Here is a 19,441-nt window from a genome sequence, read left to right on the forward strand (position 1 = left end):
GAGCGTGCCTGTGGTTGACCTGTTACCCTTCACGTCCGCTGTGGAGGCTCAATTATCAGAAATAAGGCCTCTGGTGGGACAATGTGCTACATGAGTGTATTGATGACAGGCGTGCACTTTTGTCAGCGCAGTACATTTACTCGAGGTTTACTTTACATGAATATTTTTACTCCATGTTGTTTTTTTCAAGTACATTTCCGAGGGTAATATTGTACCTTCTACTCAGGTTTATGTGACAGCTACAGTTTCTGGTCACTTTGCGGGTTAAGATTTTGTATAGAGTACAGTATATCAGTATTTCTTCAACCTGGACACACTATTTTATGTTTTCGTGTTAAAGTGATTAAAAAAAAAAAAGCGTGGGCTTTGTGAGATTTGAAAGTAAAACATAATAGGCATTGTCTCCGTGGCAATGTTGTTCATATACATATCTAAACTAAGGATCTGGATATGTCTTCCACCACTGTTGTTTGTTTTTTGCCAATCAATGCAGCCTAAAAAATAGGATTAGGCTAAATCCTGTATCCTGTGTGAAACGGGAGGACGTTTGAGGAAGAATGCAGACATGCAGCTTTTAGGCAAAACCACATTTTAACTGTGGAATTTGGATTCTCCAGAGAAGTCATCAGTCAAACAGAGGACAGGACTGAGTTGTAGTTTCTTTAAGCTCAAGAGACAGCGCCAACAGTCCCACTTTTTAAGTGTAGATAGAGATATTCCCTGATGAAGCTTAGACAGGCCTAACCCCCCGAATGATGAATTAGGCTATTCACCTCTCCCAAATCCACACAGACCTGTGTGTGTTTTGTCACATGAAAACACAAGGTTGCCTCTCGTACACCAGGCCCAAGTATGTAAAAACAGAGGAAATAGCTGGAAGAAAAGGTGTCATTTTTCTTCATTTCTGTGTGTGTCTCCACGACTCAGAGAGGGTGAGTGAGAAAAAGTGAGAGTGCCTGCATGCGTGAGAAGCACATGAAGGGAAAGTGAGAGCGCGAAGGGGGAAAGAGAAACCGGCCTCTAATTCGCTGATCTCAGCTGATTACATTTTCCCGTCCAGACGGTAGACATTCCTCCAACCTGTGGCCGCAACCATCGGGCCCCTCGGTTTTAACTCTGCAGCAGATTCCCATTAGAGTTAAACAACCCTGAGTCTATGCAGGCCGCAGAAACAGGTGGGCGTGAGGGGTGAGACTGGTCACCAAAACCCTGTAAGAGGTCAACAGACAGGAAATCTCGAAAAGAGACACCATGAGGGTTCCGACGTTCAGGATTGTCAACCTTTTGTACGCCTGATTTTCTCAGGGACATCAAACGGGAGAGAGAAAAAAGATCCCTTGCGATTTCTGTTTGTTTAGATGGCTGTGAAAACACAACATCTGTGCCACAAGGAGTTAAACATCAGATCAGTTTGCTGCTCTAAACACAGCCTTTGAATGTACTCCGCCGAGTTGATCAGAGAGAAGCTGCCATTCCCAATGGGAGTACACCGCTTCACATCTCAGGAGCCCGAGTGACACTGAAGACATGACATGGCAGAAATTGTTTTGATGCATAGCACATCCATCTTGTCTGTGTGTGCTCCGACTTGAGCAGCTCCCCTCCCAAGGCCTGCTGTGTGCTGCTGTACACCTGTGGTGGGAGTAGCATTCAGATCTATTAAACGGAAAAGGAAATTATGTAGAAATTGTAAATAAATACGAGTAAAAGTCTTTGCACCTCAGTAAGATTATTGTTGTTTTTACTTATTAAACAGTAAGCAAGTGCAGGAGTTGTGTCCCTTCAAGAGGTCCCACTCTGAAAAGTTTAGAGTGGAACTGCTTAAGATTCCTTTATAAGTTCTCGTTGGGCTGTCAAATTACTCTGGAAAACCCTCCCCCGACACCTTTCTGATGTTGGAATTGGGTGGGCTGTGTCCAACCATCCACTGTATGCAGTGATTGGTCAGCTGTGCTGGTTCAAACTCTTTTCTCTTTCTTGACACAACTGTTTCTGTCATTTTTCATGTGAACAACCAAGTGAAACACATGAACTTCAACATCTTCCTGGAGAGATTGTCATATTTTAACAATATAGTGCATTCCCTATATTTGGATGGCTTTTCGCTCTGTTATTGAAGTGTGACCACGTGCAACAGCTTTAAAAAACAATATTCGACTCAAGGTTTGATAACACACCGAACAAACCAGTTCCCCAAACCTAACAACTCATCTGAAAAGTGACATGAGCACAGTCGCATTACTGAACTATGGGCCCCGAGGCTAAGACCTTTTCTACACCTTTTCTCTTTCCTGTCTCACTCAGTATGTCAGTCAGGAAGAGAAACACAGCACAGTCAGATATACAGCTGCTATAAAAAGCTTTGTTAGCGTGAAAAGCCCCACTGCTATTGAATCTTAAGGAGCGTCTTGTTGCGTATCGCTTCTCCCTGTGAATTAGATTAATCCGCCAAACTTGTGGGCCTGTTTGCTTTATTTGGACCCGGAGCTGTGCATTGAAACGGTGGTGGACTAGGAACACTGCTCTCTCGTATGTTTCTTCATGTAGAAAAACAACTCTAACTTCATCTGTCAGATCTATGTCATGGAGTAAAAAGTGCATTTTTTCCATCTGAAGTTGCATACAGTGGAAATACTCAAAGTACAAGTACTTTGTCATCGTTTTTGAGTAAATGTATTTACTTACTTTCCACTACTGCCGCGCACCCCAAACACAAAAACACACTTCAGTCCAGCGACACCATCAGTTTTTCCGCCATGGAGGCCACAAAGGTCAGGGAAACATTGACAGCGTTTCAACAAGCTCCCCCCCCCCCCTCCCCCCTCCCCTTTCTTTGCGCCTCTGCAGGCCGCACGTTTACTATCAACAGGAAACATCTTTCACCGTAAAGGAAGTGTTACTCTCTAATTGGCCTAATGTGATTCAATGACCAGACTGCGCTCAGCCAATGGGAGGGGGCTTATTTTAAGAGGAGGTATAAAAGGGAACAGAAGACCTTCCAGAAAGCTTAGACGGCACAAAGTTCTCACACTGAATACATGGTGTGCTCTCAGCTCAACTTCTGCAAAGTTGTTAAGACGCATAGACGCATTACTAAGCACATCTGGTTTCATTGTTGTTTTATGGATCTCATAACACATTATGAAACCACAGTCTAAGCAAAAGAAGATGGGGGAAACCCAGAGAGAGAAAAAAAAACTGACCTCGTTCTTCCTCACACATTTTATGAACACAGAGAAATGATCCATGTATCCAGTAGCTTGTAATATATCAAATCATAAATCATACAGGACCTAACAGACATATGAAGGTGAGAGGAAGGTCCCATTGAGAGGGATTTAGTGTTTTTTCTTTATTTCTGAAGCGCAGCCTCATGACGGAGCAGTTAGCCCCTCAGCTGCCGCTGATGCCACAATCACCTTTTTAGTCTGCACATTCCTAAAGGTAATTGTTCTTGCCACCTTTAAAATGTCTTTTGTTTCATTGGATTGTGAGACGCACGACAGCAGAGCCAAAAATATAATTACACAGGGGGTGACATTAGGGGAGCGCGGCCGGCGACAGGGAGCTATGACGGAGTTCCCTGATTAGTGAGAGACAAAGGGCCTCTGAAATCACAGGAAACAGAACAATCAAAGAGCCGGCGCACATTCCAAGAAAAGCAGCGCACTATAGAAATACAACATGATCCAGGACGTTGCTGCATCTGAACATCTGTTCAAAGCCCTCACTGAGCAAGTGTAGTGAATTATTTAAAAAAAAAAAAAAAAGATTGATAGAGGACAGAGCTGAAAATCTTGAATTACTGAAAATTCATACAATCGATGATATACACATTTCCCTGCTGAGAGGGAAAATCCAAAGAAGACATGAATGAAAGCCATATTTGGATGAGAGCTAACCCTGATTATAACTTCTACATTGTCTGACAGGTATTTTCATACACTTGCATAAGCAAAATAAATTAAAAACTCAAAACTGTGGCGTCCCCCACCTCCCAAAAAAGCACCACAAGGTACACACAGTTTGCCTATGATCCATTAGATCTCGGCCTGAAAATAACTGCGTCCTTCACTTTCTCCAAAGTGGCATCGGTTTGCTGGATTTAAACAATTTCGACCAGTCCCTAATTTGTGGGATTCCGATAACACGCCACACCCTGCCATACATTTTCATGATAACAATGATAATTGTTCTCTGATGAGGATATTTGATGATGAAGGAGGACATCTTATCCAAGGACTCTTCAGTTTTGGAGGCTACTTTGAGTTATAGCCAAGACTGATGATCGTCTAACCACTAAATGTCCCTGATTTCTCCTCAATTGTTCAGTAGCAGGTAACAACAGGGTTGGAAAACCCTCAATGTGGGCGCCCAAATTCTAGGTCAAGTGAAGATGAAGGGGATCTATTTTAAGCAAAATGTGCTGTTTATCTCTGAGTGTAAAACCAGTGGGGAACCTCTTCCCCCACAAGTCAGGCCCACTTCTCTAATTTGTGGCGCATGTGGCTACCTATGTGATGCGGTTGGTAGATTATATGTTTTCTCTTTCTCTTTTTTTTGTGTGTGAGCGATATAAACTACTGCCAAATGTATGCCCAATAAGTAGTTGATACTGGGTTTGACCTTGATGAAGTGTTTCAGGATCTCCTGAGTCTTAGGATTATAAACATGATCCCTCATCAGGGAATCCAATGTTGAGAACAGAACAAGATGAAAGTCCTTTTCCTGTATTTCCAGGCTAACAGTGTTTCAATCAGGCTTGTGCAATGCAACGGGGCGAGGGAGAAAATGTCCGGATGAGTATAAATCTTAGCCCAATGGACATCAGAGTTTGCGAAAACAAATTAGGGCCCGGCAGTCCACTTGGCTCACTCAGAGACACACATTATAAACACAAGTGGTGTACATGTGTCCCTGTTAATCCCTGATTTAAAAGACAACATTCGACTTGGGCCTCAGCGAAGGCAAGAATTCGGTATCTCTGTCGTGAGCCTGTGTGAGGTCCACGCCGCTGAGCCGATTGTAGACAAAGCACAAAAGAGAGATGCAGAGATCAGGAGACAATGTGAGCGCAGTGCTCACATGTTACTGCAGGAAGGTTACAGTATGATGTTAGAATAGTGAATGATGCATTGGTTTCCTGATAGTGTTTAAGACCAAGAAGCTCCAACACATTTTGTTCTATTATACCACCCCCCATAGACACAGCCGCTCATACATGAAGCGACACGCTGCACATGCACGATAAAAAGCACATAGACACAAATGTTATTGGTGCATGCTTTGCAAGAAACTTAAGATACGATTTGCAGCTCAAAGGTACGAGTAGTGAAGATCTGTGATTGTTCTTTGCAAACATGCAAGCCACCTCAGTTTGCGTTAACCCACAACACACAAACTCTTGCACTCACACACACGAAACACACACTTCAGGAAATTATGGCCAAACTGTGAGAAGATTCACTATTCAAAAAACAGGAAGTGGTTACCAGCTGCAGTAAACCAGAGTACACCTCTGTAATACTGCCACTTAAAAAACACTGACAACTGACTAGTAAACTCTGAAGCAGAACTGAGAAAACGGTTCCACCGCCTGGTCTAATTTAATTTCTATTTGCTTTATTTGCATAAGGGACATATGTTCAAACGGGCACATTACTATATACACGGTCCCGTTTGTGCCAGAATGCAGTTCCTCAAAGAAGCAGCTCTTGGTCAATAGAAAGTTGTCCTTACACACATGCATGTGGGCCTTTGTCAAAGGACATCTCTGTCCCTTTAACAGAAGAATGTCTGAATTGCATAATATGCCAAGCAGGTAGATTAGCAAAGGCTTATGTCCTGCACCTTGTCCATGCCTCAGGTTAAACAGAGCAGCTGCATTTGAGAATGTCACCCAGCGCCGCGGGGCTCCCTTTCCAAATGAGCACACATGCATTTATGGATCAAGTGTGTTTATCCCCTCGGCCTGTAGCAGGTTGAAGTACGTGACCTGTCGTAGTGCAGGGAAGTGCCCAGGCACGCTGACTATAGCAAAGGCTTTGATGGGAACAACAATAAAAAGGGAACTTAGCAAGTCAAGAGTCATCTGAGCGGTTTGTCTCACGGCTCAAGGAACCACACAGGCAACAGGTCTTGTGAAGAGCTGCTGTGAGAGCAGGTTCTGACAGTTGAGCTGAGCTGCAAACAAAATGGGCCTAATAAGTGCTTAAGACGGAGCTCAGGTGAGTTAAAGTGGTCAGTCAAGGTTGAGAGGGTGGGGACCTCAAGCTCTCCAGAGGTTATGAACTCAAGAGAAGCAGCTATTTTGACCTTTGACCCTTTGAGACGTAGTCACAGGTTCAGCTTTTGAGGAGTAAGAGTTGCTCTGTGTCAGCTTTCCCGGGTTTGTCAGAGCACAAGTCGTGGGTGTGTGTGTGTGTGTGTGTGTGTGTGTGTGTGTGTGTCTATGTGTGTGTGTTGATCACATATTTTGGGAACAGTCGGTTGATGAATAAGAGTGCCATGAAACACTGCGGTGATGTTACGTCAACAGTCCATCATTGCAGTAATAACCTTATCCATTCACATACAGACCTGACCCTGCTATGACATATCAGAAAAATATCATTCTGATGTCAGATGCCGTTGTCTTCTGGGATTTTAAATATACTATTAATTTAGTCTTCACTCCTCAGCTGCTCAGCTATGATAAGAACCAGCCCCCGTCTATTTTCACACCACGAGCGACCGATAAATTACAGCCTGATCAATAGAGGGCCCCTTTCAGGAAGTGAGCGAAGAGGCAGAGATGATACAAGAGATACGGGTTAAAGAGCAGCAGAGAGGAGGGGGAGCTTGAAGTTAACCAGTCGAGTGAGGCCCCTGAGCCATTACAGTAGGTTAATTATACCTTAGTTGAAGTGTTAAATAGACCAGTAACCTGCTCTTTGGTGCCTTTTATTGAAGCCAGGTGTAGTAAATAAATCAATTAGGTATGCGGCTTCACATGTAATGACTCACTTGAGTTTTCAAAGCTGACTTTATGTTGAGTGCTGTGTGGGCGTTTTCAGTTCTGCTACACTCGTAAAATGCTACCGTTTTTAAAATATATGAAAATCCTCCAACTGTAAAATAATTTGTACAGATTGCAAATCAGGTTTCATCTATATATTGCTCATCGCCACAAAAGAAACTGCTGAAAGTTGGAGAGGAAACCGACATGCGGCTCAGCAAACCACTCTCCCTGTTGAGGTAGCACACTTCACACAAAATGAACTGAATATTTTTGCATTGGTGTCGATTTGCTCTGTGCATCGTGGAGCCACCTGGTTAGTTGATAAAACCGCACTCCGAACACCTATTCCTGTCAGCAGGCTAAGAATGAAAGAGGGACACATCAAAATATGAATGCTACGCGTGCCAAATGGTCGGTAGACACCGGATCTCGTTTGTTTATAAACCACAGGTTGTTCTCTTCTCTACTGTTTTGCAACCAAACCCAAAAATCTAAATTACTCAGTTGTAGATACACCCTCGACACCTGAACCCTCCCTTTAACTGTTCTAACTGCCCAAAGTAGAAAAACGCTGAACACTTGCATCAGAAATTCATTCTTCATCTGTATTTTTCTCAATAGGAAATTCACACGCTCAAATTAATCAAAAGGAATCTATATTACGCTGTGCATCTACGTATGCTATAGATATCATCCGTTAGAATCTTTCTCACCCCTCAACCACGAGACGAGTGTTTTATCGTCAGGAACCCGGGTTAATGTCCCTGTCCTCCTTTGGGGTCGCATCTGTAATGTGCAGACAGACCTGTTTCATCCCCCGTTCCCTCTCCCCAAAAGAAATCACACTGATGAGTTTTTGACTGAGTGAGTGCTGGATGACTTGCAAACTAAAGTGGCCTCAGGTTTTGAGACATGGCGGAGAACAGACTTCCCCTGTGTGTATCAGAGTTTCTGTAATTATTCTTATTAGGACTTGTCAAGATCTAATAGTTATACTCTGACAACAAACAGTCTGTAACAAATATTACAAACTGTAATCTTAAAAATCCTTCTATATCAAGGGTTTCTTGGCATTTACTTCATGAACTGTCTTGATTCCAGAGTTCTTACAACTTTCATTTCAACAATGGTCAACAAATGAAACATTCAACATCAGTTTCTTTTAAAGATGCACTCTCTGATACATATGATATTCCACAAAGATTCAGAAGAAACTGATTTGAGGAGGAGAAATTATTACTTTAAGTTTAACTATGAGTTAAGCTCCAGACCCAATGGATCCTACATTTCCCACAATGCAGCCTGACTACGCTTTTCATGTGCCTTTTAAATGCCCTTTTCTATCAAACCTCACACTTCAGTTTGGCCCTCGAGGTCACACTACTCCAAAGACCAATCACACTCTGGCCTTGTGGGCGGATAACTGTGGTCATTGATAAAATTATTATGGTTTCTGTGACCCGGAATTCAGCTTCTCTGTGTTGTTCAAGCAGGGGGGGGGCGGTGATCACTATCCTTTTTACGGGACTTTCCTACTTTCGAAATCATTGGTGCAGCCTGACTGTAAAAAGAACTTCTAGAGGTATGAAAAACAACACATGAGTTTTATATCTTATGACCTGTGTGAAGCCCTGAGTGTGTTGAGGAACATCCCTCATACACGTTGAGTCATACAGTCCTGCTGTCGGTCTGCCACAACAATAGACAAATCTCGACCTTTTGAACCTTGTAGTTCAACTGTTGACCTGTCACTGCCTCCCACTTGATTTCACACAAAATGACTTCTACTTACTATGCAGTTCAATCTGTGTCACCATCGCATCACAAGTCATACTCACTTTTCCCAAACAACTTATCAATAAGCTCCTAACAGTTAAGGCTGAAATAGCGTCGGGCTTGTTTTCAAAGTCATCCATTTCGAAAAACACAACGCCATTCAGGAGTACGGGATCAATATCCACTCTCTGAAAGAGCGTGGTTTTGTGAAAACAGACGAGTGCACTCAAGGAATCGTAACCAGGTGTAAGGGAGGAAATACCTTGAGCATTCCTTGCTGCTGGAATGTTTTTATTAGCCTTTTTACAAATGTCGCCATTTCGAGGTGTGTACACTATAAAGTGCACTGCAGGCTGGATCACTCCATCAAGCGGAGCATGGCTTCAATGGGGAACCTGTGTCGAGAATGGGGTGATGCTATTTGAACAGCTGGCACAGTTTAGTTCGGCATGTTCAAATGTGCACAGGTCTGAGGCTGTCGTACTACTCAGAGGAAAAAAAACACAGGCCTCCCCGAGCTTTCATCAGGATAGACTTTACTTTCTACAGTGTCATCATACTGAAAGTGTTGATCGAACAGTTGAGTTAACCTGCTAACATTAGATGAGTCTGAAATCTGTGCAAACAGAACAGAAAAGTCAAAATGCTGAATAAATGGATGAACCAAGCCTGTCCACTTTATGCACAGTCAAAACATGAGATTTGAAAAGAAGTCATTTGACATTTTGAAAAGTACACAAGAGAAGATTTACACCACTCTCTTGTTTCTACGCTAAATATGTAGCGGCAGTCAGCACCAGGTTAGCTTAGCTTAGCTTACAGACTGGAAATGTTGGGGAAAAGCTAGCCTGGCTATGTTACAATAATTGTTTTAGTGTACACTTTAGTTTTCATGCAAATGAAACAAGAAAATGAAAAGACTTTTCCACATAAACAGTCTCACAGTTGCACAGGCGTGCTCGCTGTCTGTACAACAGCAACATTTTTTTTTAAATTGCATGAGTTTGGCGAAGTATTTAACATACAACTGGATAAATTAGACTCTGATTGTATTGTTTGAGAGTTTGTAAAGGTACATATTGATTTGGTTTTGCTGCTATCTGTTGAGTCCACCGTGGAGGCATACAAAAAAAAAAGTTTTCTTTAAGAATACAAGGTCAAATATGGTGAGTTATTTATATACAAATGGGCATTTTGTGGGTGAAGAAACCCTTTAAGGTAAAGGGGAAACACAACAAAAACTTCCAATAGTAAAATAACTTCTATTTAATAACATGCAGTGAATCTGGCCAGCACTTTGAATTGTCACGTGTCCAAAGGCTGGTCTGAAATATTCCAGTCTTTTCAGAGTGGCCCACTTCAAGCCCCTGAGAGCCCGCTCTCATTTATCAAATAAAAAGGGCCTTTCTTAGCACTTTGGAGAGAGAAAAAAACAACATTTTCTCGGCCAGTGAAACCATGTGTGTGTGGTATGACGAGTGGGACTGGTATGATTCCTGGTGTTAACAGCTAATAAATTGGGGCCCATCCCCCCCCGGTGCTCCACTGGCTCAATGATATCCACATGTAGCCATTATTCCTGCCATGTTAGCCGGAGTGAGCTGCATATTTTTAAAAGGTGGGTTTCCATAACACTTGCTGGAAGCTACATTGGTTGTTGAGACACATGTTAGGGTTCTGTAGAAGCCAGACGCTGGCTGTTTTAATGCAGAGGTGTTGTGGAACGCAGCGGGGGCCAGTATGTACGCTTTGTTTTCAAAACTTCTCAAGTTAGTTATGTGTGAAGAGACAATAAACTGATTCATGAGCTGCTTTGACTAGCAAACAACATTTTTGTTTTGTCGGCTAATTTCACATTTTTGTCAGGAGGTTTCCTACAATATACCTGACATGCACTCAGTCTCTAGTTCATGAGTATACCTTAGATAAACTCACGCAGTCGAATACAGCGTCCCTTCCTCCATCATGGTTACAACCTTTATTTCGTATATTCGGTCAATACTCATGGGATGGAAACATTTTAAAAATACCACTCAGTAGTAAACTCAACCATATTCAAGAACCATACACCCATTATCATGATCATAGAACTGCATATAGGTAATCTCAATAATAATCATTATTATTATTATAAAGATATATGGGAAATGATAGAAAAGGTCACCACAAACAATTGTTACAAGTTACAAAATACCTGAAATATTGGGGTTATGATTGTTTGAGTGTCAAAATTGGAAGGAGTTGAATTATTCTCACTGTATTCTCAACTATCAACTAGTTAACATTTTCATCTCAACAATGTAAACAACCAGGCAGTGTCAAACAACACATATTTCAAATAAACATAACTTCTGTTTAGTGACAGTTATCTTTAACAGTTTAACTCAACTGTTCTTTAGTTATGTGAGAGAAACCTTGTTGAATGCTCCCCAGCAGGTACAAATATGTGTTCAGGACTGCCTGGCCTGTGCTGTTTTTTTAACAAATGTTTGAGGGTTTCTGAAATTGGAGCAGGACCAGAGCTCGCTCTTTGAATGTCATGCCGTTGGCGCGTGCCAACCTTTTCTGCTGAACATTTCTCTCCCCCCTCGTCCTCCCTCCCCCGTTCTTTTTCCAACAGGGGGGATGGAGAGCCTCAATGCTATCATTCTTTGATTCTGTTTGAATCTGGCCGCGTGTGAGCAGGAAAAGGATCCAAACGTGCTTCCTGAGTGGTCCGGGGGGAAACTCTGTAATAAGCAAGGGGTGGGCGGTTAAAAATAACTGGGCTATATAAGCCCGGAGCAGGATCCCACTCACTCTTAAACTCTCACTGACTCTCGCTCTGTCAGGACGTCCCATGCAGGTCCGGCACTAACTCTCACACTTACACACTGTTTTTCCATGGAAGTTAATGGAGTATGCCACATGAGGCAGAGCTGATGCATCCAAATCCTCACTGCAGTGACGGAACACTTAGAGACCTGACAAAGATGTCATGAATGCCAGTATTCATGTCACTGATTGAACAACCCAATAACAACTTGTATGTGACAACATGAGGTTTCAACGTGGAGAATATGATACATCTATATGACGAGTCGTGTAACCCACCCTTTGTGCAGTCTCTTCGGAGCCAACATATACGTCACAGTTTGTTTTTTGTCCATGACTTAATATTTTAGGAGACTGTGAGGTCTGCTGAAGGATTGGCCTCAAGTGGGGCATATATATGTATTGTATAAATGTTCATAAGTTGGATGCACGTGGATTTCCATGAACGAGATACGATTTTGTACGCTTTCTTTGTATTACTTTCTTTCTAGGAAGTCACTTTGTATTTAAGGTGAGCCCTGCTTTCTCTGTTTGGGTGGGGTGGGAGTGAGTTCTGTTTGTAAATACTTTGCCCTTTTTTTTTCACATTTACAGAACTGATCCAGAATGAAAACAGAAGACAAAAGCCTAAAATTCTCAACATAACTGTCAAGCTGTACATGACAACGTTTTTTGTAAGTGCAAGCACATTAAGAAAACAGAATATTCCAAAAAAAGTAGTCTAACTGTCAACTCTGCAGGAACTTGTCTGCATGTATTCTTAACAACTTGACAAGTTGTTGATAACTTGGTAAATGAACTGCTGCATAGATAACACCAGCAGTACAATCTTTTCAATTGTGAAATGACAATGCGTGTTGCCCAATGGTAAAGCCATTGTGAAAATGTCAGTTCGGGGAAAAAGTGTTTTTCGCAGGCTTCCGTGGAAATGTCGTTCATCCACATTCAGCTAATTTTAGTGGTTCCTCTCCTGCAGGGAAAGACAGACATGCAGCTCACGGGCTGCCATTGGGAGACAGTGTTTTGATGAAATGACGCAGGATCAAGAATATGAACAGAACACTGAATCCCTGCACACTCTAAGGTGTTTGTCCTATATTTGACCTCTGAACTCTCAGTAAAGTGGGTAAGCAAAAGGAGAATTCCCCTTGAGGGAGCAATTAAGTCCCGCTTCTTTATGAACTTCTTACAAATCTCTTTAACTGAAACCTCGACTGAGACATGTTTTTTATATGGGCTGCTGCAGTCCCACCCATCGTATGTGAGGCCCTGTATTCTCGCCCAAATGAAATTCTCTCGTCGGGTACGTACACTTCTCCACAGGAAGTGACGGATCAGCATGTAATACAAACCTGTCTCTTAAACGTCATGTGAATTAGTGTGCACCCCTTTCAGCGAAACACCAGACTTGCCAATTGCAGCTTTCTTTTTTGTCTTGCTCATCCCTTTGCTGCACGTCACCGGGCAGAGCCCGCTGCGTGCAGTTTCACATGAATTCAGACTACTCAAGTGCAGTTTTTTCAGTTTTCTGGCTGATATTTCAATCCACCAGGTGCAGAGTTGTCTCGTAAAGTCTTTATACAGTTCTGTTACAAACCTCCTGTTAACCTGGTCTGCTAGCGCTGTGACATTTAACTGAGTGTTTGCAAATAATGGAAAGAACAGCTTGACTGAGCATATGACAAGCCTCCATTGTGTTGTAAGTTTTGGTCAAGACTAGTAATGTTCGGTCTGTAATGTTTAAAGTGAAAATGATTTAATATAAAAAATTGAAGTAAGATAAAGTGGATTATGTGGGTAAATTTCTTGTCTTTCTAAAGTTTAGATACAATAAAGAGCGGATGGGGCTCTGTGGGTTGAAAAGGTTGTTGCTCCATCCCCGACTCCTTCTGTCCACATTTTAAAGTCTCCTTGAAGTGTAGTTGGGCATTTTGGAAAAGGCACTTATTTGATTTAATTCCTGCTACAATTTGTGTTGATACTGCGCCCGTTTCCTCCCTTAAAACCACACATTGTCATTGTCTTGCTTTTTGTTTGTTTGTTCATTTATATAGATTAAACAAACAAAATACCACATGCTAATTAGTGAGCGGTGATGCGGCTTACCATTGGTAGGACAGAGCCAGGCTCTCTGTTGGCCTCTGTCTCCAGCCTTTATGCTAAACTAAGCTAACTGGTTTCAGTTGTAGCTCCATCTTGAAGACAAAGGTATGAGAATGGAATTGATCCTCTCATCTAACTCGAAGCCAGAGAGCAAATGTATTTCCAAACATGTCAAACTATTCCTTGAAGCAAGGCACTGAACAACAAACTGAAATGGAAGTTGCTTTGAACAGAAAATGTGAATGCAGAATCATTGAGGTCATGAAAAGTTAATTTTGCAAATAAGCACAGACATGCGACCACGTCTAACATGACCCCCAAAAAGTGAAAATGTTGTAAAAGGCTTTTGATGTCGGTCAATTATGAGATATAAACATAGAGAAAGGCAGTGGATGACTGTAATTGAAACTTTGGAGCATTACAAAGCGTTAATGGTAGCTGAATAAGAGGGGAAGTGAGAGTGAGAGCACTCTCACTAGTAGCGGAGCAGAGGACTGTTGCACAGAGCCAAGGTCAGAATCAGCGGTCTGGGGTTCAGACATCAGGCCGGCCGCTTCCTCTCCGGCCTTTACTGGACGCCTGCCGTGTGACGCACTTTCCACTGAACACACAAGCACAGATCAGGGATCAGGATGTGGAAACCTCACAGCTGCACAGACAGAGTTTACTGATGATGGTGGATGTGACAGCTTGATGAAAGGTGATGTGTCTGTCATGTGGATCTGAACTCGGTTGTTCTGTGTTTGCTCAGATTATCATCACACTGAGCACTTCTATGTCTTTCTTTATCTCGTCTTCTTTTTGTTACTACACCTGTTATAGAAGGAGAGTGTTTCCCTCTCTGTTGGGGTTGGATTAAATTATGTCATGGGTCGTTACAGACAGCACATAGTAGTGGAAAGTACAATTCTGAAGTACTTGTACTTTCATGTTTTACCACTTCATACTTTGCCATGCACTACAAAGTGACTGTGGCTCAGCGGTAGAGCGCGCTCGTCCTTCAGTGAGGCTGATAGGCGTCTCGATCCCCAGCTCCTCTTGTCCATGTCAATGTGTCCTTGGACAAGACACTTAACCCTAAATTGGTCCGAATTAAATGGGTGTGAATGATTAGCTGATGGGCAGGTGGCACCTTGCACGATGACATAGTGTTTCGTTGAGCCGACCTCGAAAGACTAGAAAAGCGCTATGCAAGTACAGTCCGTTTACCATTTACACAAGAGATAATTATTGTACATTTTAAACTACTTGCTAATGAGATTACCATGTGACTATGTGTTTTTAAGTAAATTGAACTATTCTCTAAATGTTAACTACAACAATTTAAATGAGATAAATGGCTGCTTAGGTGACTGCACTACGAACAATTATCCAATTTTAGAATATAAAAATACAACACAAATGAATGTGTCCTAATCAAATGTCCGTCTGTGGTCCCCTTATTGAACACATGTCTTATTTATTTTGGATATTATGCATAATTTGCAGTGATTTTACATGAAGAAACACTAATACATAAGCTATTTTAGGATTGATGCAAATGATATAGAGCAGAGTTACATTTGGCCTCGTGACCTCTGGAACCAGAGGAATCCTGCTGAGAGAACAATCCCACTGTCTTCGTGTCAGAAACCAGATCTCACAGAAACAGTAACAATCCGGACAGAGTTGTGATGCAAATTTGACTCCAATCGACACCGCAACCCCCTCGTCCGTCATTTACACCTGAATGGATGAAACAACAGGACGTTACCCTTTAAATCATGTTTACATCGTGAGTGGTTAGAGCATTAAAACGCAGTGAAACCCGTTTCAGACAACCCTGGCGCCTGTTTGGACAAGCCTGCTGTGAGAGAACAAAACCGTCTTCCCTTAATGATGATGAGCCGGGAGCGAGACGCGCCGAACAGGTGAAGGCAGAATATCTTGATCTTTTTGTTATAAAGGATATTGCATTATTCTCTAAAAAAAAAAGGGGGGGGGGGGGGGTTACAAACACAAAGGGAGTACTGTATATATTTCAGAGTTTTCAATACGTTTGTTAATAGATGATGCAGTAACATGGAAAAGTAAAAAAAATATATTGTCGGCTCCAATAAGCTGCATGTACTCTTTGATGTTTCGGGATATGTTTGTGTGTTACGTGTCAAGTGCTATTAAACGCGTGTACAATGATATCCATTGCCTGCATTTTATTACCAAAAAAATCGTAGATATGTGTTTTTCCTTTCGGCGTTTTAACCCACTCATCCGAGTCTAATTTTATTTGTATTACTGTTCTTCTTCTTCAAAAAAAAAGAAGCAATATCTCGTTTGTTGTTGTGATAATTAACTGAAGTACTGACAGTTCTAATACTAAAGTGTTGGTGCGGTTTGGCCTCCGGCAATTATTCTAATCAGGATTGTTCTTTTCAGCTTCTTACGTAAGTATCTATGGTTGCTATATTGCTCGTGTTTGTAATTTGCCTACAACTTTTTTCCAACCTCCAGCTCAAGGGGCCGGTCTGGTGAGTGCCTGCGTCAGTGTGCGGGGGAGGTGCTCCACTTTATAGGCTCCTCTGCACTGCGTTCCCTGTCATATGGAGCACTGAGCCCCGCTGCTTGCAGGAACCGCTTTATAAAGAGCTAAAATTACCAAACTTTACGTTGTTTCCTGAGCTCTCACAATTGGCCAGGCGCACTCGCGTTAGAGACCTATAAAGTTTGGAGGACCTCCTTCCACTTTTACACTCGTTCATGTCTTTGGAGCGCAGCTGTGGAGAGCGACAGTGAGATAGACGCACGGTATCTGGTGCGGCTCTAAACGCGACTTTGACAAGAGATATAGTTATTATTTCACCAAACGATGGCCTTAACCGGAGTGATGCTGCCGTCATTTTCGACATTCTCAAACCAAAGAGAAAAAACATGGGAAAACGTAAGTTCAAAATGACATTATATTGTGTTTCAAAATTTGTATAATGTATGTCACTTTGTTTCAACCTCAAAGAAGAAAACACAACTTGTTTCCTTACTGGGTTGATTTACTTTTCCAGTTCGATATCACACGCATTATACAGTATTGTATTTCACAGAAACATCATATCTAAAAAAACCAAACATGTTTCTTCTTTCAGAGGTGGAAAGGAGACACGGACAAACTCGTCTCCGCCAGCTGCTCCATGCTTGAAATGGTACACAACCTGGACAATCACAGCAAAAGGGACGACGAGGATCTGAGTAATTACTTGGATCTGGATTTTATTCTCGCCAACACAACCGGCACAGACAGCGCGGCGGAGTTTGTGGGCACAGCCGATCTCAGCATGTACACGACTGGAACCTCGGTGCCATCCTACGCGACAGAGGACCACCGCTCCCCGCCGCCGCCGTACGGCGCTAGCCTCATGACAGAGCTGCTCCGCTCCGAAGGAACCAACTATGGCATTACGCGCAACCCCTGCGTTCAGGGGAGATTTTATGTCAACACGGCGCATTTTCCTCGCCAGGAGATCAAAGTGGAGCCACCCATGGACGGCTACGGTCCCGTTTTGGGCATGGTGCCCCAAAACTGCAGCAAAATCAAGCAAGAAGGAAACGTTTCGTGCATGATGTCCTTCGAGCAGCCCCGAGTGGCCATCTCCCCGCGGGCAGCCAGCAACATGACCCCACCTCTCAGCCCCGACGACCAGGGAGCTTCGGACTGCCAGGCACAGATGTGCCAGCCCATGAACTACACACAGAAGTATCACACACAGGCGGCTTTTCCGCACCACCCTCAGGTTCCTCAGATGCAAATGTCCTACCACGCTCCGCATACTGCCTTTGGCATGTACGACGAAGGTCTCAGCCTGCAGCCAGGCGCGCAGAGGGTGATGCTCACACCGCCCTCCTCTCCCCTCGAGCTGCTGGAGTCCAAACCCAAGAGAGGACGACGCACATGGCCGCGGAAGCGCACGGCGAGTCACACCTGCAGCTACGCGGGATGTGGAAAAACCTACACCAAGAGCTCACACCTGAAGGCACATCTGCGAACTCACACTGGTAAGTCTGAGCCCATATCCATCATGAAAAAATATGTGGCAATTACGCACATGTCTACATAGCTCAAAATCACGTCTCCATTTTCACTATTAATCTCCTATTTGTTTTGTCTACGCAGGTGAGAAGCCGTACCACTGCAGCTGGGAAGGCTGTGGATGGAAGTTCGCCCGCTCCGATGAGCTGACCCGTCATTTCCGCAAACACACCGGACACAGGCCCTTCCAGTGTCACCTGTGTGAACGCGCCTTCTCCAGGTCTGACCACCTGGCACTTCACATGAAGAGACACATGTGAAGGTGCTTACATAAGGACTTGGGAAGGGGTTGTGTTGTTTTCTTTTCTATTGTGATTCAACTGATGTATTTTTTATTTAAATTGTTGTCCAAAATGACCAAAGTCTTTTTTATATGTAATATTGAATGAAAAAGTTTTAGTGGTTTTATATTCTAATAATGTAGCTGGTACTACTTTGGTTCAATAAAAGCTTTAGAAAAGCTTTGTTTGCTTTAGAACAGGCAGACCAAGAAGGGGCTGGCCCTGTATATATACTCTCCTTTGACAGAACTGGAACGCCGTGTTTGACACAAAAGTGCCTTTCTATGACTTTGCTACTGTAAAACTTTTAGTGATAGAACGACATGGCCACGAAACAGTACATGTCCTTATTGACAGGGGTGAAATGCACATTGTTGCCTAACATGTGCAGAGACAATGTTTTATTTAAACTGCCTCAATGTCTGAATGGCCTAAACTGCTTTATTTTATTGATCATTCCTATTTGGAGTCGCTGTTGTCTTCTCTTGTGTGAAACTCTTGGATCCAGCCCCTCTGTTCGCTATCAGGGCTTGATGTCCTGTGCATTATTTTTCACTTAAATTTATATAAATATGTACATGGTTTTTATACTGTTAAATGTATATTTATTGTAAATATTAAAAACAATGAAATTGAAAATTTGACTGGGGAGCTTTTTACTTTTCACTACTTTTCTTTAGATACATCTTGTTCACACATTTAATTCAATGAACCACATCCACCCATACAGGTTTCATACTGTGTTTACAACCAGTCTAAGTCAGAGCAGCAGGCCTGCAGACCATCAGATCGGTTACACTAAATAGCTTGCACACGTTGCCATTGTATACCCACTTTAATTTTAAAACAAGGGCACTTGATTTCCACTGTGATGTGTTGCAGCTGCAAGACACAGAAGGGCAGCCACTTGTGGGCTTAGCCTATAAATACAAACACTCCATTTCCATAATTACAGAGTGAGCCGGGAACCGTCTGGACAGAGGGGCACAGCAAACCCTCATCAGGGAGCCCTTAGACTCCCTTTCTGATGGGTAGAAATTATAGTAGGACATCAAAGGGCCTTAATACTACAATTACACAGTCACTGTGCACAGTTTCAAAGTATCAGAGTCCGTGCATTTCATGTCTGCATGGTGTCAGTGAGCATTTGTCTCTCCCACATCAAAGGCTGCATTGAGTATGCATCAAAGCTAGATGGCATTTTCAAAAGTAGATCAATATTTAACACTATTCTTCGAATAAATGATGCAATACTCTGTGTATGAGAATCTTCAAACTTTAAAAATAAATGTGGTAAAACCCCACCCTTCCTCAAAAGTGCTGTCACACAGTTGTATTATCTCTTCAGTTCATCCAGAACATAATGCACAAAAAGTGACTTATATGTGTTGTTGAACCCTTCACTGGTAC

At 42.6% G+C, this 19,441-nt stretch overlaps 1 protein-coding gene across 1 annotated transcript; it reads left to right on the top strand.

Annotated features, from left to right (window-relative positions):
- Positions 1 to 16,268: 16,268 nt before the first annotated feature.
- LOC137781160 (Krueppel-like factor 2) lies at positions 16,269 to 18,621 on the top strand. The gene is made up of 3 exons (XM_068569751.1): positions 16,269 to 16,610; positions 16,810 to 17,716; positions 17,835 to 18,621. Exons 1-3 carry the CDS (start codon positions 16,539 to 16,541, stop codon positions 18,008 to 18,010), a joined length of 1,155 nt encoding a protein of 384 aa, XP_068425852.1. The 5' UTR covers positions 16,269 to 16,538; the 3' UTR covers positions 18,011 to 18,621.
- The last annotated feature ends 820 nt before the right edge of the window (positions 18,622 to 19,441 follow it).

Source organism: Clinocottus analis, unplaced genomic scaffold (genome assembly GCF_023055335.1).
Source record: "Clinocottus analis isolate CAN_PGR_092001 unplaced genomic scaffold, fCliAna1.0.p SCAF_11, whole genome shotgun sequence".
Lineage (NCBI taxonomy): Eukaryota > Metazoa > Chordata > Actinopteri > Perciformes > Cottidae > Clinocottus > Clinocottus analis.